This window comes from Ptychodera flava, chromosome 19 (assembly GCF_041260155.1).
Source record: "Ptychodera flava strain L36383 chromosome 19, AS_Pfla_20210202, whole genome shotgun sequence".
NCBI classification, from domain to species: domain Eukaryota; kingdom Metazoa; phylum Hemichordata; class Enteropneusta; family Ptychoderidae; genus Ptychodera; species Ptychodera flava.
The window spans coordinates 20841510-20868928 of NC_091946.1; the positions used below are offsets into that span (position 1 = coordinate 20841510).

Consider the following 27419-nt stretch of genomic DNA (forward strand, 5'->3'; position numbering starts at 1 on the left):
TGTTTCACAAGTGGCGTGCTGAGTTGAGTACTTTACCTCCCAGTACCTTCAGTTGTCATTATGGTCAGGAAATCGAAGTAGTGGGGAACAACTGTCACCACCGACATGGAATATTTGTCTGCCAGTCACTCCGTTCAGCGCATCCACCAGGCATTTGTTTGCTGGTACAAGGCCGTGGGACACCTGACAGCTTTCTCATAGGATAATGGTTTGACGTAATATCTCCTTGCGGGACAGTGTGCAACTTTGTATCCCATGCACCTGTCACATCACGGTAGTTGAGATTCTCTTCCTTGTGGTTGATATTTGCGAGTATGACGAGTTATTTTGCGAGTAGTTGGCGCAACAGAACACGTGTTTTGCGTGCGCGCGGTAATTCTTCCCGAGGAATGCGTAAAGCACGGGATTGAGGGCGGAATTCAGGTAGGTAAGGCACAGAGATATTTTGGACAGTTTAAAGAGCAACAGGTTGTTGTACTGCTGCTTGACGATCATAAAAATTCTTGTCGCGTGCACTGGTCCCCAGCATATGGCGAAGAAGATAACTATTATGAACACAATCACCGTCACGCGTACCTTCTGGCTCGCCGATTCCTGTGCCGGTTTTGACATCGCGCGACCGTCGAGTTCCGGCGCACCACCACCAACCTTGCCCGCAGTCTTCCGCAACTTGGCCGGCATCTCCATAGTGCAGATCTTCACCGCTATGGCGACGTTGCAGGCTATGATGATGATCAGCGGGATGGCATACATCACCAGCGCCTCGTACACGGTGTAGATATTCATATCACGCTGTTCGTCAAAGAAATAGGTGCAAACCGAAGTATTTGAGTAAGGATCGAAGGCGGCACCGTAAAACATCACGACAGGCGTATGCATCGCAAACGAAACTGGAAAAGAAAGTTTGATAATCATTAATTTTGTTAAAATATGCATAACATGGGACAGTATCACCAAAGGGTTTCAGACAAATGAAGATTTGAAACGCATGAAGTTTGAAATTTGCGATTAACGACAAACTCCTTTCGGGCCATTGTCGACAAAGGTAGGCCTTAAATACAGGAAAGCTGAGAATAAGTCGCAAAGTATAGGTCTAATATTCAATGACTTCACAGCTCTATCATTAAGGTAGAATGCGCTCGGGACAGATATTCGGACACACACTTTGTCAATTCTTTACTGATCTACCACATTTTAAAGCTCTTGGTGTAAGTAAACTTTTCACTGTCTTATAGTTTTTCGAAAATCGAAAATTTTATTGTTCTCCATAGAGTTAACACAGGGATGGCGGCCATTCTGATTTTCAGATATCGGTAAATCTTGGGTATTTTGTTTCTCTACTACCAAAATATGCACGATGACCCCAAAATTTTTCTTCTTGATTTTGAAAGAATGGTTGAATATTCTTTGAGAAAAGTTTGAGCAAAAGTTCACTTTCGAGGCTCATACTACCTTAATATCATGCGGAAAGAAGTGTCTGTTAGGAATGTTATGACGAAGACGTTTGGAAATCACGCTCAACAGGAAATGGCACCGAGCGAAATTGCCGCTTCTGCTACTGCCGCTGAAGTAAAAAAGTGAGGGGTTAGGGGATCCAAACATGAGCAGTAACGTTGAGGAAAGGCGCAAAAGAAAACAACAACAACTAAGTTTGTAAAAAATGTCTCACGGCAGCAGTGAATGTTGCGCGAGATAATACGCTAACCAACATATCTAAATTGTACATGCAAGTTGTTGCAAATGAAATGTTCACTTGTTCGGCCGATAGTGTCTACATCGGCGAAAATAGCTAGCATGCGACTCACAATCTGAAAAAATAATTTGTACAAGTTTAGACAGCAAAAATATTGCATGTCTGCATCCTGACCAACCCCTCCTAAGACATAATGGTGCATTCCTTGTACAACAAAACAGAAATAATATGAAACACGTCGACGGGTAAAGTACTTATAAATGGAACGCAATCTACGTGGAGACACGCTCTGTTGATTCGACTCAGCATGTAAAACTCATAAAACAGGACACAGAACGAAAACTAAATTCGGCTTGAGATATTGCTTTATGGAACTTTCGACAAAACTGTATGGAAGAGCGAAAGGTGACTCACTTAAGATCTCCAACCGATAACAAGAAGTTGATTAGGATCTCCGGATGGCGTATAAATGAATCACAAGCCTTGGCAACTGCAAGGAGCGAAAGACACGTTGCCAAGGTGTGATAGAGGCATTCGTGCGTGTTTTTACAACACGGGTTCATACATGCCTTAAATGCATCGTATCACCAACGAATTGCATCATTCCACTTTTCGGTGCGCCCATCGGGCGCGTAATTATAATACATCAGATATATAAGAGATATGTTCGCAAATTGAAAGTCTGTTTTGCAAAGTGCACTAATCATTATGAAATCTGCAGTTCCAATGACAAGCATGAATTCCTTATTCTTTTTCTGTTTTCTTTTTAAGAATGTAGTATAAGAAAGAAACATGCACTAATATTTCACAAAAACATTGATACATTGACATATTTTAAAAAAAGAAAAAATGACAGGATATTTTTGTTCTCATTTATTCTACTATTTTCCTTCCTGTCACAGATTTATAAATAAAACGTGATTTTCATGATTATGGTAGTTAACATATGGCAGTTTTTGACATTATTAGCTGTGCTTTTACGGTTTATACTCGTCAAATACCATCATAGGGAACAGATGAAAGGACCCTGGGGTGGGGAGGAGGTTTTTTGTGCAACGATTTACTTTATTTGATTTTATTAATTTTGACTGTGGTATTTCAAATAAAGAGTTCAACTCTACCGTCTGATTGCTTTATATATTACCGACAAGTCCTTATCTCCTCTCCAACTTGTGTATACACCACTGTAGGAATTGCTCCGAAAACATTGCCAACTTGCTAATCCGCTGTCCGTATCAGCGGATTAAGTGATTGAGTCAACACCACAGCCGTCCCACACTTATTTGCGTGTGGGACGGCTGTGGTGTTGACTCAATCACTTAATCCGCTGATACGGACAGCGGATTAGCAAGTTGGCAATGTTTTCGGAGCAATTATAGTGGTGTATACAAAAGTTAGAGAGGAGATAAGGACTTGTCGGTGACAATAAAGCAGTCAGACAGTGTGGAGTTGAACTCTTTATTTGAAATATCACAGTCAAAATTGATAAAATCAAATAAGGGGACTTTTTAATGCGAGTGGGACGGCTGTGGTGTTGACTCAATCACTTAATCCGCTGATACGGACAGCGGATTAGCAAGTTGGCAATGTTTTCGTAGCAATTACAGTGGTGTATACAAAAGTTGGAGAGGAGATAAGGACTTGTCGGTAATATATAAAGCAGTCAGACGGTGTAGAGTTAAACTCTTTATTTGAAATATCACAGTCAAGATTAATAAAATCAAATAAGGTAAACCGTTGCACAAAAAACCTCCTCCCAACCCCAGGGTCCTTTCATCTGTTCCCTATGATACCATGGGATCGTATACGTACACACACACACACACATATACATACATACATACATACATACATACATACATACATACATACATACATACATACATACATACACATAATATATATATATATATATATATATATATATATATATATATATATATATATATATATATATATATATATATATATATATATAACAAAGTTCGCAAACTTAATCGCAGAGACTTACTGCAGTATAAAACCAAATCACCAGAAACAAGACTGACATATGTCACCAATTACAATCCATTAGGTCCCGATGTTAAAAAGATAGTCTCCGCTCATCATCATATACTCATGCAGTCAGATACTATGAAGGACGCCATGCCTACAATTCCATTGATTTCGTACAGACGATGTAGAAACCTACGTGATATCCTTGTACACAACAAACAGAAAGTAAGTCATCGATTAAACACGTCCCATCCATGCAACGCTACGCGATATGTCAATTGCAAATTCATGTTGACCACGGACACCATCACCAGCACTTCTACAGGAGAACACTTCAACATCAGAGGCGATCTCACCTGCAAGTCATCATGGGTAGTTTATTGCATAATTTGTAGCAAATGTAAACAAATGTACGTCGGACAGACAACTAATATCCTCAAACAGCGTATCAGTGGTCATCGTAGCTGTATCAGAAGACAGCAATACAGTACAAGTCCACTAGTTGCACCTCATTATAATAGTCCTGGACACTCAGAAGATAACTTCACAGTTGTAGCGATCGAACAAATAACCAACAAAGACCCGGTCAACTTAGATGCCAGAGAAACGTTTTGGATCAAGAAACTACGTACTTTGTTCCCCGATGGACTAAACACAGAAACACCTCTAACCGTGTAATTGACACGTTCGAGTTCCAACTATCCCAGTTCAATCTCATTTTATTATTGTTCCTGTCATCTGCTCATAACATTGAACTCCGTTAACACCCTATTGTCCTTTTTTTCACACCTGTACTTTCCCGTTGGCTGTACTTTACCCCTGGATTCTGTTCATCAGTTGGACCTGACGATGCCTTGTGAACAAGGCGAAAGCTTGTCACTGTAAGAACCATAAGTTGTGTTTTGTTGAGACCATCCAAATTCTAAGGTTTTGTTTTACATTTACTATGTTGGATTAGGCTCTGTGGATCATTGATCAGACATTGACACAACCGACATCTGGTGGTGAGTAACAAACGTTGGTGGCCCGTACACATTGTTGTGCTATATTATCTTGTGTCCTTGTGACGTGGTGCCCCTGTGAATCTTCAGATCCGTTTTTTACTGTCACCACCATGAACGGCTTCCAGAAAACATTTAGTGCCCTCAGGAAAGCATCAGACAAACTTACCAGATTCAAAAACCATACCAAGTTTCTACAGTCATGTAAACAATCAAACAGTTTTCCCAGATCACTCGTATGGAAATACAAGCCACCGGTAGCTGATACCAACCTACAAAATGAGTGTACAAGTATCATCGAAGAAACAGCAAGACAGATTCAGAATCGTCTCATAAGCCATTACAAGACTTTAACTGAAACTCAACTTCCGGATAAAATACAATATCTAAACGACCGTCTCAAAAATCAAACTAATGACCGTTTATTTAGACGGTTGAACAGACGAATTCAACAGCAAATCACAAAAACTGACGAAAACATGAAAAGGTGTCACCAGGCAAAATTACTCAAGATACTACCTACTCAATGTGATGAGAACAACATTGCCGATGCAAGATCCATCACAAACTGTGACAGTGGTAAGACACAACGTCGATTCGACAAAAACACTCGTAAAATTAACGCACACCGTCGCTACCGTAGGAACCTCAAGATTCGTCATTCAAGTCGGTCAAACGGACTGGTAGTCAACCTCAGTGACAAACAACTGGATGAAAGCGCTACACATCTATTAGGCCGTGGACTGGGCTTCTGCCCGAAACCCAAGTCCCTCGATACGAAGGGAATGGTATACGATTGTGCGACATACACCAGAAAAGTGCGACTTCTACACTACTTCTCACGACAATCTGATGACATCTACAACACTGATACAACGCCAGATGTGCTAAAACAATATAAACCTACGAAGAAGTGGACACCTAAACCTGGTATTGATAAATCTGTTGATGTCTACTGTTCTAAATATTGAACGAAGTGTACGCTTATCAACCACCCCGTTTCAACTCCACCGTCGACAATTTGACACTACAAGAACGCGCCGCGCTTAATGAACTCAAAGATAATGAAAACATAGTTATCACCAAAGCCGACAAAGGAGGAGCTCTGGTTGTACTTAATAAAACAGACTACGATAAAGAATGCCGAAGACAACTAAATGATACGAATTTTTATGAAAGAGAAGATTCAGATGTCACTGTGTCCGTCATCAAATCATTGAAAGAACACTGTAACATTCTTTATCGTCTTGACGTCATTGATGAAGCCACATTCGATGCCTTGTGCAAAATCAACGATTCGGAGGAAGCATACTTCTACATTCTACCGAAAATTCATAAGCTGTCGCAAGAACAACTTGATAATCATGTTATACCACCGGGTAGACCGATTTGTAGCCATATAAATAGTCCATGTAGACCAGCTGCTCTTTGGTTGGACTTCATCCTAACAGCCACAGAAGCAGATTACTGCAGGGGCGAACTTGTGCAAGATTCCACAGAATTTCTTGCCCATCTTAACCACTTTAACAATACACATGCCCCACTTCCGAGAGATTTACTACTTGTTACCATGGATGTACGCAGTCTCTATACCAACATACCACACCAAGAAGGGCTCGTCGCCATGGAAACTGCTCTACGCCTTCATTCACGATACACCATGACACAAATTGAAGACATTATAAAACTTGTTCAGTTTATCTTGACAAATAACCATTTTTCGTTTAAGGATGGGCATTTTCGTCAAGTTACAGGCACCGCAATGGGGATCCCATTTGCTGTCAAGTATGCCAATATCTACATGACTTGGTTTCGTAAGTCATTACTACTCAGTATATCAGTTCATTCCCTTTGGCACAGAAGATTTGTTGATGACTTAATTGATCTATTTACTATCACCGAAGTCGAATTACAACAATATATACAACATATCAACAGTGTCCATCCTACAATCAAGTTCGATGTTGAATATAGCAAATCTAGCAGAACATTCCTTGATGTAAACATCATACGACACAGGGATAGACTAGAAACTGACCTACACACAAACCAACAGATTCTGGATCCTACATCTCCCCGACCTCATGTCACCCACCCCACATATTCCGCTCAGTACCGTATAGTGGAGCTATCCGTATCCGCCGGATATGTTCGTTAGATACTTGGATGGAACATCGACTTGACACATTCGCCAGTAATCTCGTTAAATCTGGATACAAGAGGAAGCACATCGCCCCAATAATTAACAAAGTTCGCACACTTAATCGCAGAGACTTACTGCAGTATAAAACCAAATCACCAGAAACAAGACTGACATATGTCACCAATTACAATCCATTAGGTCCCGATGTTAAAAAGATAGTCTCCGATCATCATCATATACTCATGCAGTCAGATACTATGAAGGACGCCATGCCTACAATTCCATTGATTTCGTACAGACGATGTAGAAACCTACGTGATATCCTTGTACACAACAAACAGAAAGTAAGTCATCGATTAAACACGTCCCATCCATGCAACGCTACGCGATATGTCAATTGCAAATTCATGTTGACCACGGACACCATCACCAGCACTTCTACAGGAGAACACTTCAACATCAGAGGCGATCTCACCTGCAAGTCATCATGGGTAGTTTATTGCATAATTTGTAGCAAATGTAAACAAATGTACGTCGGACAGACAACTAATATCCTCAAACAGCGTATCAGTGGTCATCGTAGCTGTATCAGAAGACAGCAATACAGTACAAGTCCACTAGTTGCACCTCATTATAATAGTCCTGGACACTCAGAAGATAACTTCACAGTTGTAGCGATCGAACAAATAACCAACAAAGACCCGGTCAACTTAGATGCCAGAGAAACGTTTTGGATCAAGAAACTACGTACTTTGTTCCCCGATGGACTAAACACAGAAACACCTCTAACCGTGTAATTGACACGTTCGAGTTCCAACTATCCCAGTTCAATCTCATTTTATTATTGTTCCTGTCATCTACTAATAACATTGAACTCCGTTAACACCCTATTGTCCTTTTTTTCACACCTGTACTTTCCCGTTGGCTGTACTTTACCCCTGGATTCTGTTCATCAGTTGGACCTGACGATGCCTTGTGAACAAGGCGAAAGCTTGTCACTGTAAGAACCATAAGTTGTGTTTTGTTGAGACCATCCAAATTCTAAGATTTTGTTATATATATATATATATATATATATAATATATATATATATATATATATATTATATATATATATGTAATCCTATATTTGAGCATTCATAAAAACTGTTAAAACACTCAAAATGATCACCAAATAACACTATTTTAATATGTGAGATTCAAAATTTTCTGTATCAGGAGAGGGACACCCTTCCTAACCACTCAAAGTAATTTGATTAATCGCGTCATTTCAGTATTCAACTACCTCTCTGCGTTTGCAGTCTTTCAATTCCTTAGTCGGTTTGTGCCACATGCTTTTGGCCTATTACTTAGCTTAATCACTAAAGGTAATAGTGATTTTCTTGCAGATTGAGACCTCGATGGCTTCATGTTTGTCTCCATTAGTAAACTTGCTGTCGCAAAGGGTGCTTCCATTTTCTTTCCAACTTTCCAGCAATCTGAAGCAGATGCTGTTTCCCATGTAATCTTTTTGCTGCTTTACATTTCTTTCCTTATTCAGTTTTGTCGTGCCATATGAACAAAAGCACCTTAACAAACAGAACAGCAATATTGGCATTTCAGCGCGCATGTGCGAGCGAAAAAAAGAATCCTCTGAGTGGGAAAGTGGGAAAAAAAGATACCAGAATTCACACTGTTGGTAGAACAAAATAATTACAGGTCAAGCAGGGAGGAAAATTTCTCCAGAGCCAGTCTTCCAGCCCCCCCCCCCCCCCCCCCCCCCTGCCGAATATGAAATGGTGCATCCCAACACAGAACACTTCGGGCAAGATCACGATTTGTTGCATGCCCTCGGGCTTGTTGTCATGGCGGCAATGATGATACTTTGGCCTTTGTCTCCTGTATCATCCATCACTACCGCCATGAGCACCATGCCTTTGGCGGGCAACAAGTCGTCGTGATCTTGGCCATGCTACCTTGTGTCAATAAAGTGTTATTATTCAATTAATGCAGTTTAATCTCAATCGTACATGAGTGGATATTTGAGAGACAGGGGGAGAGAGAGAGAGAGAGAGAGAGAGAGAGAGAGAGAGAGAGAGAGAGAGAGAGAGAGAGAGAGAGAGAGAGAGAGAGAGAGAGAGAGAGAGACAGACAGACAGACAGACAGACAGACTGAGAGACAGAGAGACAGAGAGACAGACAGACAGACAGACAGACAGACAGACAGACAGAGACATAGATTTTACGTTTAATGGAACCAAACTGTCTCTCCCTGAATGACATTCTTATTCAATAATAATCATGTTAAAGATTACGCCGGAGATGTCACGGTCTGTTGCCATGGCCAGTATTACCTAGGGATATTATCGGAATTATGGTAAAAGTAAAGCAATTTATTTGACATGTTTTCGTTTTACTCATGAAGTGCATTTCAAAGGGTTTGGATAACACAATGTACCATTTCAGTCCAAATGTACAATGAAATTTGACACCCAAATAAAATGCAACATAAACTGAAATTCACTAGGCCGTAATGCCACTTCTTATTCTTATCGTCAGTAGTTTTCTCAAAGAATTTATTGACTGTCGCTTCGTTGAATTTATATTGATTGTCGCTTTGAATTGTCGGGCGCTAACTGAAGGCGTCGTTTAAATTTCACAGACAAATAGTATAGACTAGAAACGCTGCATGCCTTTTGTTCCGTGGTCGTCTCGGTAGACTATTGGCTTATCATATTAAAATGAGCTTCAAAGGTGTTAAACTTTTTGGAGGCTTTGTTTGTGGTTGATAATTACACGAGATTATGCGAAAAATACGACGAGATGGCATCGTACTGCCAGTCGCGTAGCAACCATAGTTACTTAGTGAGCTCTCAGGCCAGAAACACTGCTTCACGCCAATCAAAACATAACACGCCAGCAGTTTCATAAACATGTCCTTCCTTGACGCACGTGTAAAAGACGGTATGACTGACCGTAAACCATTGAGTAAAACCAGACAATATCGATAACAGACTTTCAAATTTGGTTCGAACACACTCATTATATATTCATAAAAATATGAGAGGAATTTTAAAACGATAAAACTCACTTTCCTGAAGTTCAAAACACTCCGCTTTTCGCCAGCACGTCAATTCCGCTAAGCACCACAGGACAACAACAACACAAACTTTGCCGAACATACTTTCGCTTAACAATTGGCGAAAATCCGAAAATTACCAAAAGATGCATGGTCGGCACTCTGGTCGGCGAGAGCAACCTGAGGCGAGGCGAACATGGATAAACAATACCCGTTGCGACTCTGTCTATGTTTCTCCGTCGTTTAAATTTCACATGGGTTGCGTTCACGAGCGATGTAGACAGGAGACGGATGTGGACTGAGGTTCTCTATTGCTGATACCCTCTATGTGACCATGCTGTTTGAAAGCATTTCTTTCAGAATAATAAAAATCGCTAGTTGACATCTTCATCAATGAGTTCAAACTGCCTTGCTGAAGCTGACGGCGCGTATAGGTCATCAGCAACACGCATCAACACACGTCCCTGTTACTAATCAAGCCAATGCCAAAAAATATACTTGTTTAAATAGAAACAACCTGTTTGTTTCTTTTCAGGGACAGTTCAGATGTGCCCTCAGAATCTACCTTGATCAATTTTCGATTGGATGAGAATGTTGGCCAGCGCTTGCGACCGTACACAAGTATATTTATAATGCACACAGTGCGACACATATGACCTTTTCCATAGATCTATGGTCCCTCCCCTAGACAGTGCTGTTTAACTATCAAAAACTTGCTTTAAGGTAGAATGCGTCTCGAGGACAGATATCTGGACCCTCAAACTTTTACAATTCTTTTCTAATCTACCACTTGTAGGGGTTCATTTTAAAGCTTTTGGTGTAAGAAGAGCGTCACCGTCTTAGTTTTTTTTTTTCGAAAATCGAAACTTTATTGTTCTCTATAGAGTTAACACAGGGATGGCGGCCATGTTGAATTTCAGATATCGGTAAATCTTGGGTAATTTGTTTCTCTACTACCAAACTTTGTACTGTAAATCCCGATTTTTATTCTTGATTTTGAAAGAGAATGGTTGAAATTTTCCTTGAGGAAAGTTTCAACAAAGTTTAAGGCTTTTACTTTCGAGGCGCATACTACCTTAAAGTGACCTGTTCACCTTAACGAAGTGCTACACATTTAAACATTGAGAAGTTAAACGGAAAAATACGCGAAGAGAGACGTAAAGGTGCAAGCAATTCGCAGAAATTGCGAAAGGCCTGATAGCAAAATAATTGAGCGATCGTTCAAGAAATTTAATTTATGATGCCACTCGGCAAAGTTACCTCACCTTTGACTCGACTAATTTCCCACATATCAACAGTTTTTGATGTTAGGCCTAACCCGCACGTAGACCTCATAACATATGTTGAAACACTCAAAGCATGTAATTGTAAGGTAAGTGATTTGTGAATACTGTTTCAAGTATGGTCCTACTGGCACCTCCTTCAATGTGTGAAGTCAAAAATTTGTCATTCCACTTATCTTTTGTTCACAATAAGGGACAATCTGCTTTGGAGTTTGTCAGCTGCGAGTTTCATGGCACCGCCGCGTCAAAGAAGGCCCTGCACACAACAGCTAGAATACTGAATGGAACAACAGACTTAATCCTTGACAGTATATTTGTATTGTTTTTAGTTCCTCCAAACAAGTAAGTATTCAAATTCTCCTCTCTGAATCCTTGACATGGTCTTTGAAGTATTACAAAAAAATTGTACTGCATTTAAAGAGAAATACTGGAAGATATATAAAAGCTACGGCTTTGGAGCTTTGAGTATAGAAAGAGATTTCAAGGTGCTTGGTGCAAAAATAAATCAAATGTATCTACATGTGAAGTAGTGTTCATCATGTTAGCCTGATATGACATTCAGTGCACAATTGGAGGCTATTGGCGGAAGTCAATCCTGAAACACATACAGTCGATACAAACCTCATAAAATAACTCGAGTTGATGAAAGACAACCTTATTCCCATGCTGGTTCTATTGAATCAATCTGGAAACGCTTTTTAGCGCTATAGCGACAATCATTTCTCCCGCACGCTGGCTCGAAGCGTTCAATCAGTTTTAACTTCATTAAAAGGGGTAAAAGATCCACAGGCCATTTCAGATGCAATAGGTACTCAAACCACGAACATTTTTCATCCATTCGAGGACTGCATCCCCATTAGTAGTGTACATGTATTAATGTTTATTCTTGTTATTTTGCCATATCATATCCGCCGATGATATAGTTATGATGATGATGATGATGATGATGATGATGATGATGATGATGATGATGATGATTACAAGTTTAGGGGCATAAAACTATATAGTGATCTACCAAGCTGAACGCTATTGATGCAGATTGAGTCACGTAGTTGGTTATCACGAGTGTTCGTGATTTTTCCATAAAATTACAGAATACAACTTGCAACGGAATCATTTCAGTCCATTAAATGTGCAAAATCAACGGTCACACTTTGCGCAAAATACTTGTGCAATTTTCTGCCGCAGGTATAGACAGATAAAGATTGCATACGTGAACGGAATGTGGATGGGTACGTCATCACTTTCTGCGCGCTTTTATCATCTTCTGATGATGTTACGCGTTTTCTGGGGAATCATTTTCTAAGTGAAACAGCCACCTCTCGCGAACATCTTTTCGGAGAGCGATTTTTACGCTCGCTTCGTTGTAGACTTAATGTTCAATATTAGCTTTCCTCTCGTTTAGTATTGTTGCTATTGATTTTATCCGTTGCCGTCTGATCTTGAGATATTTTAAGTAACAAAACGGATAAAGAGTTGCACTGAACAAAGCCAAAGTACGTTCTTTGAATAAGTTGAATATATCATACGTACCTCGTTCAATGCAACTTTATGTACACTTTTTAACACATACTGCCGCAACTACCTTCACCTTCACTCTGGGAATAGCATTAACCTGTCTGTTACGAACAGTAGTCGTACGTTGTCTAGTCCTTATCAGATATCGAAGGTACCAGGGGACCGTAACACTTGTGTAATTTTAGACGCACACGCAAAACAAAATTGAAATTGATGGCTTTATTTACAGCACGGGAACTCAGCCCGAGTTATGACTTGATTTCTCTGATAATCGTCCCTCTTCTGAATGAATTTCATTTCTCCTTTATAACCATTCAAATTAATTTTCTCTAACGGTAATTGTATTATAATGACATCATCTCGTGATACAACAAATTGCTGATTCTTCATAATTTTTCACCGTCGGTTCTTTACTTGATACCTGTGCACTTTGTCACGTTGAAACACCACGCGGGATGACCTGAGAAATAGCGTGTCGCGATGCCGTACCAGATGTGTGTACGGAAGGTACCACAGTTGGCAATTTCACACACGAACACAGGTATAGGAAAATAACCACAAGAAATCGCAAAAGGCTCTCTATTATCAGCGAGAAAAATTACTAAACAGACGTTTGTCAATTTGACTTCATTCAAACTACAATGTTGCCAGACAGCAGTCGAGCGCCGGGAGTCAAGAGGCGGCGCTCTGTATGGACGGCAGACAGTGAATAAATCAGAGGTTGAATGATTTTCCTTAATCACTTCCTTTTGCTGATTTTTACAATTGTAATGCAATTTTGAGAACTTTGTTAAATTTATGGATGATTGAGTTTCGACGTCACGTGTTCGTTTTCTCGCGTGCATGAGATACGATTACGTCTGGGGTTTAATTTCTACAGCGAGTAGGTTTACAGTGAAATGGGACGATTTTGTCAGCTGAGCACATTTTGTCCGATGCTGGCCTTACAGATGTCACGACCCATGATCAAATGAAACTTGCCCAGGTCACAGCTCCCTCAAGCGGGCACCCTTTTGGGTTAATGATGCTACCAAATGCTCTGTCTGTCTCTGATTCTGTTACATTTTCCCATGGCAAATTTGACCATAGATGAACGCTTACCCACGACGTCAAAAATTCAATGTCAGATAAAAATATTTAATCTCCTTAATTTGGAAAGGGGAGATGTGACCCGGAATATTTGAATTCAACAAATCAATGTAAAATGGAAGAAAAAATATTCTAAAGATAAAGGACAAAAGTGTATTTTCGGTTGAAATTCAGCGGACATGAGTGTTTGTTCAAACGTAGGTGCGTTTTCGCAACTAAAACGCAGGATGTTGGCCTTCGCGCGACACCTGAGAATTGCATTTTATACACTTCTGTTACGCAATACTTTCACCTAATCTGATTGGTTTTCAAGGGACGAACACATGCAGCGGCAAGTCATATGAAGGTGCCCAGCTGAAAGCCAAACTATCTATGGCGTATACTCTGGACAAAACTTAAAAATCGGAGGTAAAGGTTTATATCGTCAGTACTAGTTAGTAACTGTCCTCTCGCTATTATTTGAAAAACATCCCAAATATGTTGACTGCGCCGGCTCTCTTCAGCCCTCCTGTCACATGACCCTCGTCTCCTCTTTCGACAATCCCCCAATGACCAAACCCTCTTGGCATACAAGACGCTTTGGATGAGGTTCTTGTGAAATTTAGCAAGATTATCCCTCAGCTTGCACAATGTACACGTTTCCCTCGAATTATCTTCAAACATTTAAATACACACTTTGGGACATTTTACTATATCGTGGAAGGTGAAACTTTAAAATTGTTCGAAGCTATTTTTGAGCATATGCGTTGAAATAACAAAGGATTAAAATGATTAAAATTTGTTCCTTGCGTCAAAGATATATATTTCATTCAACCCCGAATAGGCCATTATTAACTTCATTTGACATGAACAAAACCTAGAGATTCGTTCAGTATAAGCCGATTAACTTTTTTCCAGCGGGAAGGGAGGTGGGGACGTCGAGTATTAATTTATATTCTTTCATTGAATTTATGACGTTGCCCTTTAATTCTTGGAAATCCGTCTTCTTTGCGATAAATACACCATTTCAATAAGGGAATCACTCAGTGACGTACATCACACATACAATTGATCTGTAAAGTACCACTGTTGACGTAGTTTTCGATCCAAAGAGCGTTCCAAAAACAACATATTTAATGTATCGCCTCACTTGGTTTTTCAAACTTGAGCAAGCGAGAAGAAAGGCACAAATTTGGATTAAGTTAGAATGCGCACAGATTTCCGGACTCTCAAACTTTAACAATTCTGTTCTGGCCTTCCACTTTTGGGGGCTTATTTTGAGGCTTGGAGTGAGTAAAGTTTTCACCGGCCTAGTTTTGTGAGAATTGGAAATTTCATTTTCCGCTATGGTGATAACACAGCGACAGCAGCCGTTTTGAATGGCAAATATCGGTAATTATATTACAGCTTTGTCAATACCAGTGAATTTTGTGACGTCATACCCTCAGATCATTCCTGATAATGCATTCGATTATCCAGCATTGTGGCTCAAGATGTTTTCTACTTCAAAAACACTGGCATCGCCAAAACTATAAAGTAATAGCAATAATGTACCCCCTCTGAGCCCATAATGAACTCCAGCAAACTTTGCACTCCATTATCTCTTGCAAGGTTTGCTTTCGTCCATTTTCGTCCATTTCGTCCATTAGGGGAGGGGGTAAATATTGGGTAACTTGTTTCTCTAGTAAAAAAATTTCGACGGTGACCCCGACTTTTACACTTGATTTTGAAAGAGAATGGTTGAAAATTTGCTTGAGGAAAATATGAGCAAAAGTTTAAATCTTTGATTTTCGTGGCATTAACTACCGTAGGAAGAATACTGAGTGAGATACAGTGGTGAAATATGATGCACTGTGCATTACAGGAAATTAGCCACAGGCGTTTCGACAGTTAAAGGTATGGCAATCGATCCCAGGCCTAGGAGTGGCACATGTAAAACAGTGTGTATCTTTGCATCAGAGGCGGAATAAACTATTGAGTGTATCTATTTACCCAGAAAATCTTAATCCTGACAGCTATGTGTGTACGCAACAGAGAGCATAGAGCCAGTCGACTTTAGGGACACAAAAACACGAGGAGCAAACAGGTAGAGGTTTCGAACACAATCAATGTACCCGGTACTTCAACAATGTCTATAACTCCGCACTTTGAACATAGCTCGTAATGAACAGTGGAAAGCACGTGGGACGTGTAGACCTATAATAGCCACTCATGTAGTTTGTGCACATTGAAGATGTTGCAGATCAACAACTTTGACGGAAAATGGACCGACGTTTCCTACCGTAATTTTTACCTCCTTCGATTCAGCACAAATTTTCGTATGGACTATTAATGCAGGATTACAGTCGTTACGTGGTGGCAAATCCTAGTCGTATTGATGACTATACTGCGTAAACAGTCACTAAATAAACGTTGCACGCATTTACGAGCACTGAATATTTTTACCGTTTTTAATCTCAAGCCGTCCGTATACGCGTATGACGGTGGCAAAACAACACAAGGAATCTGGCGTACATTATTACTGAATTACTTTGTCCAAAAAAAATTGAGTTAAAACACCCAAATGCCGAACGATCATAATACAGAACTTTGCAGGTTTCTGGACTGAACGCCAAACCGACCGAACCTCACTCAGTCAACTGTGCCGGCCCGACGTCTTCTCTATCAGTGTCAACTCAACCTTTCACTCTAGACAAACTTACCCAACAAACTGGGAATGTACTAAATTTACCTTTAAAAAATTCAACTGTGTATCTTATGGAAAAGATTTTACCGGGGCCACGGGGCAAATCATAAAACCAACAAACCCCAACAGAAACAGTGGAATGATCATTAGTGTGCAAGGTCACTGTGTTATATGTCACGGTAAAAATTTCTAGCTTTGAAATGTCTAGACGGTACAAAAGACGGGGCAGAATAAGAAAAGATTACGACCAATGTGTAACTGCCGATGCCACAGCTGACTCTATAACTTTCAGGGGCGTACATTGGTATAGAACGTAATGTTGATAGCATGGTAGTTCTGCGTCGAGTGATAAACACGATTCCCAATATACCACGGCTGTTGAAGTGAGCTGCTGCTGCCTTCGATCGAAAATTTTCAACACAAAGACATAGGCCTAATATCAATAATTTTGCAAGATTATAAGAGCCCGCTGTCTTCTCGCCTAATAGCTGCGATCAAGATTATTATGATAGAAGCAATTGACTGCCGAACACCTTGCTCTTCTTATTCACAATGCGTAAAAATGGGTTATTCCTGTTGAGAAATACGACAGCAAATATCGCAATGTGAATTTCTTACTATCTTCCTCGCAATGATTTTTGCTCCCGAGTCTATTTTATCACGGCCACTGGACCATTTCTGACGATTTTACCGTTTGGGTTATAGTAAAAAATTTATTTTATTTATTACTAACAGAGAATCAGTTTACACTCATCGTGGAAACACATTGCAAAGACGTTCACAAAATTTTCATCACAGGAAAGATTACCGTAATCCCCCTTTCAAAGATGTAGGAAATGTATAATGGGTTGTTATCTTGAAAAATCCCGAGCTGCAGCCGCTAACTACAAAATGCCTTTTCTTCCGAACAACTTCCCGACAACTTTACAAGCACACTCCGGTGATCACATGACGGTTGTAACCGTACATGTGCTGCCGCCAATGGAGAATCAAAAGACTTCAAATCAAAAGTCAAAAAATATAGAAAAAATATCGATATCCAAGCAATGTAAAAATGAGTAATTTTGATAGGCTAAATTTTATTGTTTATTATAAAAAATGCCCAGGCTACTCGGAACAGCGTAAGATTATGATCTGAGTTGTTCGAATACTACACTCACACTGTAGGGTAAAAATGGGAACTCAGATCGTTATATACTGCTTCTGCCAAGCGAACCGCTTAGGCTAAAGACAGTAAAATTACCATACATGTAATTATTGTTGCTAATTTCTCTAAATTTTGCCGACTATTCGTTAGGACTTGTCAAATGTCTTGAGTTTGTCCGAAAACTATTTCAGGGAATGACGTAAGTTTCAAGACACGTGAGTGCGAACGCAATATCGATATCGGGACAGTAAAGTCATTAACAGACAATCGAGGAAGAACAGAAGAGTCTATTAATCAGCGAATTAAATGAATCCTAGGTTACTATGAAAGTAAAAATGGTAATGTTGTGCCCTGGTTGGGAAAGAAAAGTTGATACAGATTTCAAACAAACGTCAGATAATATTAGAGCAATGTAGTAAAAAACAAGCTCAGAAAAACGTACAGAGAAGAACGACATCACGGCGATCTTCAGACCTTTCATCGTGTTTCAGTCTGAACGGTCAACATTTGATGCTATAGTCTATGGCAAGTGTCTCTTTTTGGACAACTCCAACTGATATGAATGGATCGCGATTTAGTTTCATCGCCCCGACCCGACAGGAAATAATGTAGCTTATGGGCACCTGTATAATCGTTGCATGAACCACCGTCCCTCCACCCACGTGGGTGGAGGGACGGTGCATGAACGTATCCAATGGCCGGCCACTGCATTTGCCTTTGACTGTGCATCGCCAGCAAACAATGGTTTTGGAAGTCACGAGAGCAATTTTTCGCCTTCTGTGAGCGGTTTAGTTTTTTTGTGTAGGCACAGATCGGAATCGAGTTGATTTCGGCTGAAAGTAGTCAGAAAAGTAGTTTTTCGTGCTCGGTCCAAAATGGGTCCGCATGTCGCCGGTTTTGTCCATATAACCGTTGGTCGAGCATTTTGCTCAGTAGATAGTAAGAATCGTTTATTCATTGTTGACATCGTAATCGATCCGATGTACACAACAAATGTTTGATCGTTTGCACCTTTGCGCGTCCCCTCGTGATTGGCAGCTGTTTGAACGCTTTCATCAATTGTTCTTTGGACGCTTCAACACAGCATCGAAGCAGTTTTGGCATCAAAAAGCAACTTAAAATGGAAAAAATGAGAGAATTTCGCCAACAAGGTGATTCCACAAGTATTCATAAAACGTAATATGTTGGGACAGTGCTTTAATTTACACCATGGTTCTTGAAGGATCAAAATTTTCGGGAGCATTCGTTGACGCTGCTACCATGTGCCACTCATGTTGGATTATGAATGCTCAGGGAGATAGGAGGTATTTATAGGCTCCCCCTGCTTCACAAACACCTCTGGATGGGAGGCGGGCGATTTGACGTGGAAATTGAAAAAAACAATTGGGTTACATTAGGGGGTGGTGAAAAAAATTAATGTTGCTGATTTTAATATCATAATGGAGCAATATTAAACAAAAAGTTACACAAAAATTAAGCTTAACAACAATGTTAACAGTTGCTCACCTATATTGTAAACATATATTAAAAACTTATACTTTGTCAAACTCATTAAGGCTAGCGCAGGTAGCAGTCTACACACAGTTATATGCAATATTCTCAAGCAGTGACGTGAAACCAGGCATGTGTATTTTGAAAAATAAAACTACTATTCTTAATTTTGGCGGCTAAATTTTACAGATACCACGTTCTGTCGCGTAAATGAAGCTTGGGAGATCCAAGCTATGATATGAACATGCCGCTGATTACGGTAAATATGATATCCGTTAATCGCGGGTTTACAGACCGTGCATACCTCGACTGGTCGAAGTTCGCCGGTTGACTGTCGCTCAGTGGTCGATATCACGCGCTTGCGGTGACTCCGGGAACCGATATGGCAACACGCAGAGCATTCACTGACCTCGAACGACCCAGCCCCTACTGTAACCATACAGCACCTGACTGACAGGACCAGCTGGAAGAAGTTATCCCATGCGGGGTACCCATCACGAATCGATTATAGTGCATAATGTCTCCAAATATTAAAATGTGCCGTCAACCGTATAGCAAGCGACATGCGCCTTTAGTACATAAACTTCATCTTCACTAATGCAAAAAAAATATAGAAACGGAAATATGTATCCACATTACTGCATTAAGGGGACAACTGCTGTGTGTTTCCGCTAATATTTTATTATTTCCCTGCTGGAAAATAAGACTTATTATGCCCGCCGCACACGAGAGAAATTAGCTGAGCAAAGTTTCATTCGAGGCTGTTTGCTCAGCTAGTTTACCCTTGTGTGCGGTCGATTTTTCGTGAGTTTTTGTCCTCGCGAGGCGTTGAGCAAAATATCCAACCTGTTTGATATTTGATATATGCTCACCGTGTGCGCCGGACAAAGTCATTTTACTCACGCCTTTACACTAAAGCGCATGCGTATCCCGTATCCGTGGCGGGGTTGATCGACCCGTATAGCAACGCACGCAACCCCGCCAACAGATAGCTGCGTTTCCACAGCTAATGTCCATGTAGCCGACACGAACACGAAGTGTCTGTTACCGGCTACCAAACTATGAAAAATAGTAAAGAATGAGCTAAAAATCACTATCAGTTTTAAGTTGCAGGTAGAATAAGTCTGTGCCTTTGTAAAAAATACTATAAAAATAGTAGAAAGTGAAGAACCAGCTGAAAGTTAGTTGAGGAGACCTTAACCGCATATCATTTGCATCTCATTGTCGGCTACATGGACTGTGTGCTAATGTGGACAGTACCGTCGCAAGATTTTTTTCTCTGAGCGGACCTTTGCTTGCTGTCCTCTGGAACTTTATTATCTGCTGTGCTTCACTTCGATGAGAACTTTACGTCTCTGTTTTTAAAGTCAACAGACCTTACATCATATAGCGCAGGATAATTGCACCAAAGTTCCACCAATTTGTCCTCCTACTGGACGACATCACTGGGGCGGCCATTTTTTTATCGTCATGTGATTGTAACGCATGCGCTTTAGTGTAAAGGCATGAGTAAAATGACTGTCCGGCGCACAAGGTGAGCATTTTGCCTCGCGAGGCAAAAAATATCAAACAGGTTGGATATTTTGCTCAACGCAAAAATCGAAAAATCGACCGCACACGAGGGTAAACTAGCTGAGCAAACAGCCTCGAATGAAACTTTGCTCAGCTAATTTCTCTCGTGTGCGGCGGGCATTAGGGCCTAAGTAGTACATTTTCTAATGCTTTTCCCTGAAGCGTGTCAAATGTAAAGTATGTAACATGGCACGTACTTGCCAGCACGACAATATAATCCACGATTCGCGGCACATGAATATTCCACATTGATAAAGAATCATTAGCATAAAATTTCAATACCGAAACAATGCTCATTAATTAATTTGCATAAATTTATACTTATCTGCTCCGTCCGTATCTTGCACTAAATAGAGCACGACACGTGTACCCAGCAAAGATAACATCAGTTTGGTCATTCGACAAGTTCTACGATGGGAGAATTTTGACACGATTTCAGGAGAAGCGAAAGAAAGTGTAGAAATTCAAACACTGGATTAACTGGCTTTGTGAGCAGAAACGGGGTCGGCGGGCGTGACTTGACGGACAGAACATCAATTACTGGCAAATGTATCAAAGCTTACGGTGAATGAAACCTCCTGATTGGATTGTCTTTGTATTCGTTCTCGCAAATGTTGCGTTTACGGAACAAAACATGAATTTTATTGCCAGTTCCCGCCCTGCAAGATCAATATTTGTGCTCGCTTTCCCGTCATTGTTGAGATGCGGCAGCTTGGTGAACTCAAATGATCTTGCTCAGCGCCACGTTTATATTAAAGCCCCCATTAGCTGTATCTCTTCGCGCTCTTTCTGCTGATGTGCAGCCGGCTCGGAAGGTTATATCTGATTGGTCAATTGTCTCTATTCACAGCAACTTAGAGAGCGTTCAGTTTTTACGGCCTGGGGAGGGCCGGCAAAATCTTGTCGCCGGTGTTCAAAAAATAGAGACCCCCCCTGCATTTTTTTGTGAAAAAAAGATGACCCCCCTTTGTCAGACGAAAAAATTGATGACCCCCCCCCCCCCGAAAAATAACCAAAACCCATATGTCAATTTACCCGCATGGTTTGGATTTGAACTCCGGTACGCGGCGCACTTTATTCGATGCCAGTGCACAAACTTCTCAGCCACATCCATTGAAACGTCTGTTAATTAGGACGACTGTAAGGCAATTTTTAACTTCATTTCCATAGACAACTCATGTCCATGGACATTGTATAAAGTAAACTTTATTGGAGTGGTTCGCCAAAGGCAGCCCTTTGGTTAAGAGGGTCATGGGCCATTACGTACATACATACATGTTTTAAACTCAGACAAGACAAAATGAAAAAGACAAAGTAAACTATTTATGAACCTTTAATATGTTGACCTCATGTATAGATATTTATATCTTATATATATTACATATACTCTTTCATTGTTGTTTTTTTGCAAAACCTTTATTGTACTTTATGATCAAGATCCCAACTGGGATACGATTTCAATAAAGGCTTACTTTACTTTACTTTACGTAAAGTTAACTTTATTCTAGTGGGCCACCAAAGGTGGCACGCCGGTAAAGAGGGTCAATCATGGCTATTGCATAAAGTAGACTTTACTGGACAGGGCCGCTGAAGGCGCGCGGCCATTACCATTATTCAGTGCGTGATCCCAGGGGTCCCTCAAAAATGTTTCTAATACAAGCCGCGGCTTCAATTGGGAATTTTACGGTAAGATTGCCGTGTGGTATTACATAAAGTCAATTTATTGTAGTGGGCCGCCGCAGGCGGCCCGCCGGTAAAGAGGGTCAATCATGGCCATTGCATGAAGTAAACCTAATTGGAGTGGGCCGCCAAAGGCGTCTGCCCGTTAAGAGGGTCATGGGTAATACATAATGTATATTTATTGTAGTGGGCCGCCAAAGGCGGCCCGACGGTAAAGAGGGTCGATCATGGCCATGGCATAAAGTGAACTTTATTGTTGGTATTATGTTTTTGAAAATGTGGTGACCCCCCTTTCCTACCAGTGAAAAAGCGATGACCCCCCCCCCCCTTTGCGGATTCCAAAATTATGATGACCCCCCCCCTGGATTTTGCCGCCCCCCCCCGGCCGTAAAAACTGAACAGCAACTTAGAGAGTCTACTGTGTGTAAGTTGCAGCCAACCAACTGGATAACAGCTTCCCAGATGCTGCACATTAGCCCCACTTTTCTTTCTCGATAGGATGGTTTGAAATCAATAGCAACTTATTTTGTATGCTTACCAACGTGTCACCACCGGATGTTTTTTCAAACAATGGCGACGAACGTACAACTTAGATTTTAACGATCAACCTTTGGCTTGCAAATCTGATGGCCAACGCGAGCTTATACACTAAAAGCGTAAAATCCATCGGCCGAATCCATCTCCAAGGATTTAAATATTGACATTTTCAAAGACAGAGTGGCTCAATAACGAAAAAAATGAAGATTTGGTAGTATTAGTTTTGGCAATTTAGCATAAACAAAACGATATAGCTAACGGGTTTTAAAGATGGATTGAGAGAGAGAGAGAGACAGACAGACAGACAGACAGACAGACAGACAGACAGACAGTTAATACATAGACAGAGACAATTTATCTTGTTACATAAGACGGCGAACAGCTACTAAGAAGACAGACAAGGCCAAAGAAGAGCGATATCTCAAAAACTCGACAATCACTTACTTATCCAAATCACAACAATGGTTATCCAGACTTTCCTCTTTGTCCTCAACATCCTCGCCTTCAAAGGATTAAAGATAACGAAGCATCTGTCCATCGTCATGATAGTAAGCGTACCGCACGTCGCCTGCACGGTGACCTGTACGGTATAGAAATCAACAGCAGTACAAATGAAATGAATCTTGCTCTCCGTCACTTAGTATTGCGCAACCCTTGGAACATCCCCTCTTTCCAATGAAGATAACTACGAACTTCGATAAGATCTTTAATTAGATGAGATGTTACAACCAGATGTTAGTTAGTTGTCCAGCCGTGTCGTGCCGCCGATATAGTTGTGACATCATCAGGTTTTGATCGATGTTTTACAACATGTGTCCACTCGGCTCCTGCTGCTGTTTTATGTAGGATTCAAGTCTGGAGACTAGTGGAACCAAACCGATGTTACAAGCTATAAAAATGGGTTAGTAGCAGCGAGCAATGAAACTTTATGTCTTGTGTCAAACATGAAATATCGTAGCCTAGTTCCACGGCTCCGTCTTTAGGAAGGCCTAAAGACGGAGTCGAGATACTAGACACGAAATATCGAGGAACGAAGCATAGATAATCTGATTCTTCTTTGAAAATGTTTGTGTGCTTGTAGTTGACATCTTTATTTTCACCGCAAATGACAACCAAGTCGTATTCAGTTTCTCAAGAAAGCAATAGGCAATCGCCTTAATATCGTATAAACGGCGTCTGTTCAATTCCGACGATACAACTGAGCTTGTTAATTTCTTGGAGAAATAGCCAGAGTCACGCTTGAATAATTTTTAAACTTTCGCTGAGAGAACATTTCTACTTCAATCGCCGTCATTGAGGGCTTGTCAGTCTTCAAAAAACTCAATCAGACTCAACGATGACAGGCCTGGATAATCTCGTTTACGATAATCCTTGAAGGATGAATTTCTTGCGCGATGTTTCGATGTGGAGTACAGCATTTCCATGGATAATTAATTTCCATGTCACTAACTCTGAACGTTTATTCAAGACATTCTTTTTCCGCCAACGTCGATTAGGGCAACTGTTGAAAACTTTCTGAGATCTGAACACTAAGGTTTGGGCGCGAGGAGAATAGTCTGGCGGGTATTGCAGGTTATAATGTATCATAGTCTAACAGAAGAATAAACCCTTTTCGGTAGGGAAGCGAAGGTCGCGTGAGGCTTAGGATTCTTTTTTTTGTTCTGGATTTTTCACTTTTAAAACATTTGACCTTAATAAAGAGCCTGTAATGCTAATTTTTAATGTTTTTTTTCACTATTTTTCATGATACCTTCTTCGACTGCCCAAAGCATGTTGAGATACACAGTACACAGCCTGTATCTCAACATCGTTTCAACATTATTTTCAGAGTAGAACTGGACACTATATTTTATCTCATTTTTTAATTTTTAATTCATCATTTCATTTTTTAAGTCAATTCCGAGTTGTTTTACTATTTGATAATTTTGTCTATTTTTTGTCCTTTATGGTATGTACAATGCACTGAGACGTATGTGTAGTGCGTTTGTTAAGAATTAAATAATAATAATAAATAATAATAATACAGCCTGTCAACTCAGCCTGTACACGTGTAAGTTGCGTTGTTAGCGTTGACAAGTGAATTCTTGTCCGGGCTAGATTTCAAATGTAAACAATAACAGTACGTTTTACACGTATAGCCGCTATGTTGGCAAGCTAAATATTGGGCGTTTCAACATTATTTTCAGAGTAGAATTGGAACTTGCAACTGACTTACTAAATAAAAATAACTAAAAAATCATCAAAAGTTAGCATTACTGGCCCTTTTATAGCATCACGTGTTTAAAAGAAAAATGTATACATAGAAAGTTTATGATGCAGATTCTGTCGTGGAAGGTTCGTTGCCTTCATGGCCATTGGTAAATATCAGTGCCCTTGAAATATTACCGTGATACAATCCATTGAAAGACGTCCTGGCAATTTCGAGCCCATGACACTCTACTCCATCTCAATTCGCAACTCAATGGGTTGTTTTCAACGGCGGCGCCACATAGCTGGACACGAACATCTTGTTGTAAAACCCTCATCAAAGCTCTTATCAAAGTTATTGTCGTGGATAGAAAAGAGAAAATATTTCAAGAGAATTTGATTACAGGCTTGGTGATTTCACTTCGTATGTATTGATGACTCTATAATCTCCATGGCAATTTTACGGACATGTTTTTTACAGCCGTATCATAAAGCCATTTCATGTTGGAACACGCAAGTCACCGAGCAGCGTGGTATCAATATCTATATCATTCGATCGATTATATTTATGAAGGCAATCATAGGGCCCTTCAAATCCCATTGGAAGAATCGTTCTGAAAAGCTCTATCAAGTTCATGTTCATGTTTCCAGGTGTGCACCTCGGGGACAGATATTTGGACTCTTGAACTTTGTCATTTCTTTTCTAATCTACCACTTGTGGCGGTTCATTTTGAAGCTCTTTGAGTAAGAAAAACTTTCACACACATCGAAAATTTTATTTTTCTCCATAGAGTTAACACAGGGATGGCGGCCATTTTGAATTTCAAATATCGGTAAATTTTGGGTGATTTGTTTCTCTAGTATCAAAAGTTGCTCGGTGACCCTATTGTTATTCTTGATTTTGAAAGTGAATGGTTAAGAGAATCCTCGAGGAAAATTTGAGCGAAATTTTAAGGCTTTTACTTTCGAGGCGCATACTATCTTAAGGTAGAACGCACCTCGGGGACAGATATTCGGACTCTCAAACTTTTACAATTTTTTCTGATATACCACTTGTGGGGGTTCATTTTAAAGCTCTTGGTGTAAGAAAACTTTCCATCGACTTAGTGTTTTGAAATTCGAAAATTTTACTTTTCTTCATAGAGTTAACACATGGATGGCGGCCATTTTAAATTTAAAATATCCGTAAATCTTGGGTAATTTGTTTCTCTTGTATCAAAATTTGCACGGTGACCCCAGATTTTTATTCTTGATTTTGAAAGAGAATGGATGAAAGATAAGGAAAGTTTGAGCTAAAGTTTAAGTCTTTCACTTTCGAGGTGCACACTACCTTAATGCTCTTCTGAAATTTATAAATGATATGGGATTAGGCTACTATACGCAGTTCACAGACCACAACAGACGACCTACCTGTGAAAATGCACGTTCTCCGCGCACGTTAATCCGTATCACGATTTGTTTTGACACGAGAGCCCACACATTTGGTGTTGTCAATAATATTTGGTGTAAATTACAAATGAATCACAAAACTAATATTAAAGAACAATCTTAAAATATCTAATTACCTGTACCGCACTGAAATAGTATATTTGAAAGGTTTAATGATCAGACAGATGATAAAGGCGGAAATTAGGTGAAAATGATAAAGTGGTTATTATTCAAACGAACAGAAATTTAATGAGGGATGTTTTCGCATCGGAGAAGAACTGTGGCGTTTTCGCTCTCACGAACATTAATTTCTGAAAAAGCTGTTTGGTATAGTCGAATAAGAACATGTATTGGAAGTGTGGCGATATTTGTCTCGAATCAAACGGGTGCATTGTTCACCTTTGTTTGTGCGGGCTGTTGCACCGTCCCGTCAGTTCAGATTATGGCTTTATATCGTTGGGGCTTTGAACTTCAGCGTTTGTGAAGTTTGTGAAGAACACAGAAATGTACTCACGCTTTGCATGTACACGGCAAATCGACACATGAAGTCGCCCAGCGTCCAGACGCCGCCGTCCGCGAGCTGCAATGCGGCGGGCACGGCACAGCACACCAAGAAGCAAATGTCGGTTTTCGCCAGGTTGGACACGTAGATATTCGTTATGTTGTGCATGTCGCGGTATCTGGCCACGATGTACACGACCAAAGCGTTGCCGAACATTCCGACGACGGTCAGGACTCCGACCACGGCCGCGGCTACGGGATCCCTGTAGTCGTAGTTGACCGCAGTGCCCGTGACATTGCCCGTATATTCCATCTCTACACTCCGTTCCCAACCATGCAATCCAGTGGGTAGTAAATATCCCGGCAAGCAACCAAACGAAAAGTGGCAATCGCCCTCAGTGTGATTTCTCTTTTATACGAGCATGGTGATTA

The 27419-nt window shown here is 40.4% G+C and overlaps 1 protein-coding gene across 1 annotated transcript; it reads right to left on the reverse strand.

The window, feature by feature from the left end:
* Positions 1–27419, reverse strand: LOC139118866 (G-protein coupled receptor 54-like). The gene is made up of 3 exons (XM_070682384.1): positions 27001–27419; positions 23316–23451; positions 1–890 (listed from the first exon to the last, which is right to left on the reverse strand). The coding sequence occupies exons 1-3, from the start codon at positions 27298–27300 to the stop codon at positions 265–267; spliced, it is 1062 nt and encodes a 353-aa protein (XP_070538485.1). The 5' UTR covers positions 27301–27419; the 3' UTR covers positions 1–264.

What these genes read in the sequence shown, in the direction of transcription:
- LOC139118866 (XM_070682384.1), bottom strand. Translation starts at nt 27,300, where the DNA reads ATGGAATATACGGGCAATGTCACGGGCACTGCGGTCAACTACGACTAC. An exon ending in TTGCCGTGTACATGCAAAGC is followed by an intron (nt 23,452 to 27,000) that starts GTGAGTACATTT and finishes TATACCGTACAG; the next exon opens with GTCACCGTGCAGGCGACGTG. An exon ending in CATTGTTGTGATTTGGATAA is followed by an intron (nt 891 to 23,315) that starts GTAAGTGATTGT and finishes TTTCTTTTCCAG; the next exon opens with TTTCGTTTGCGATGCATACG.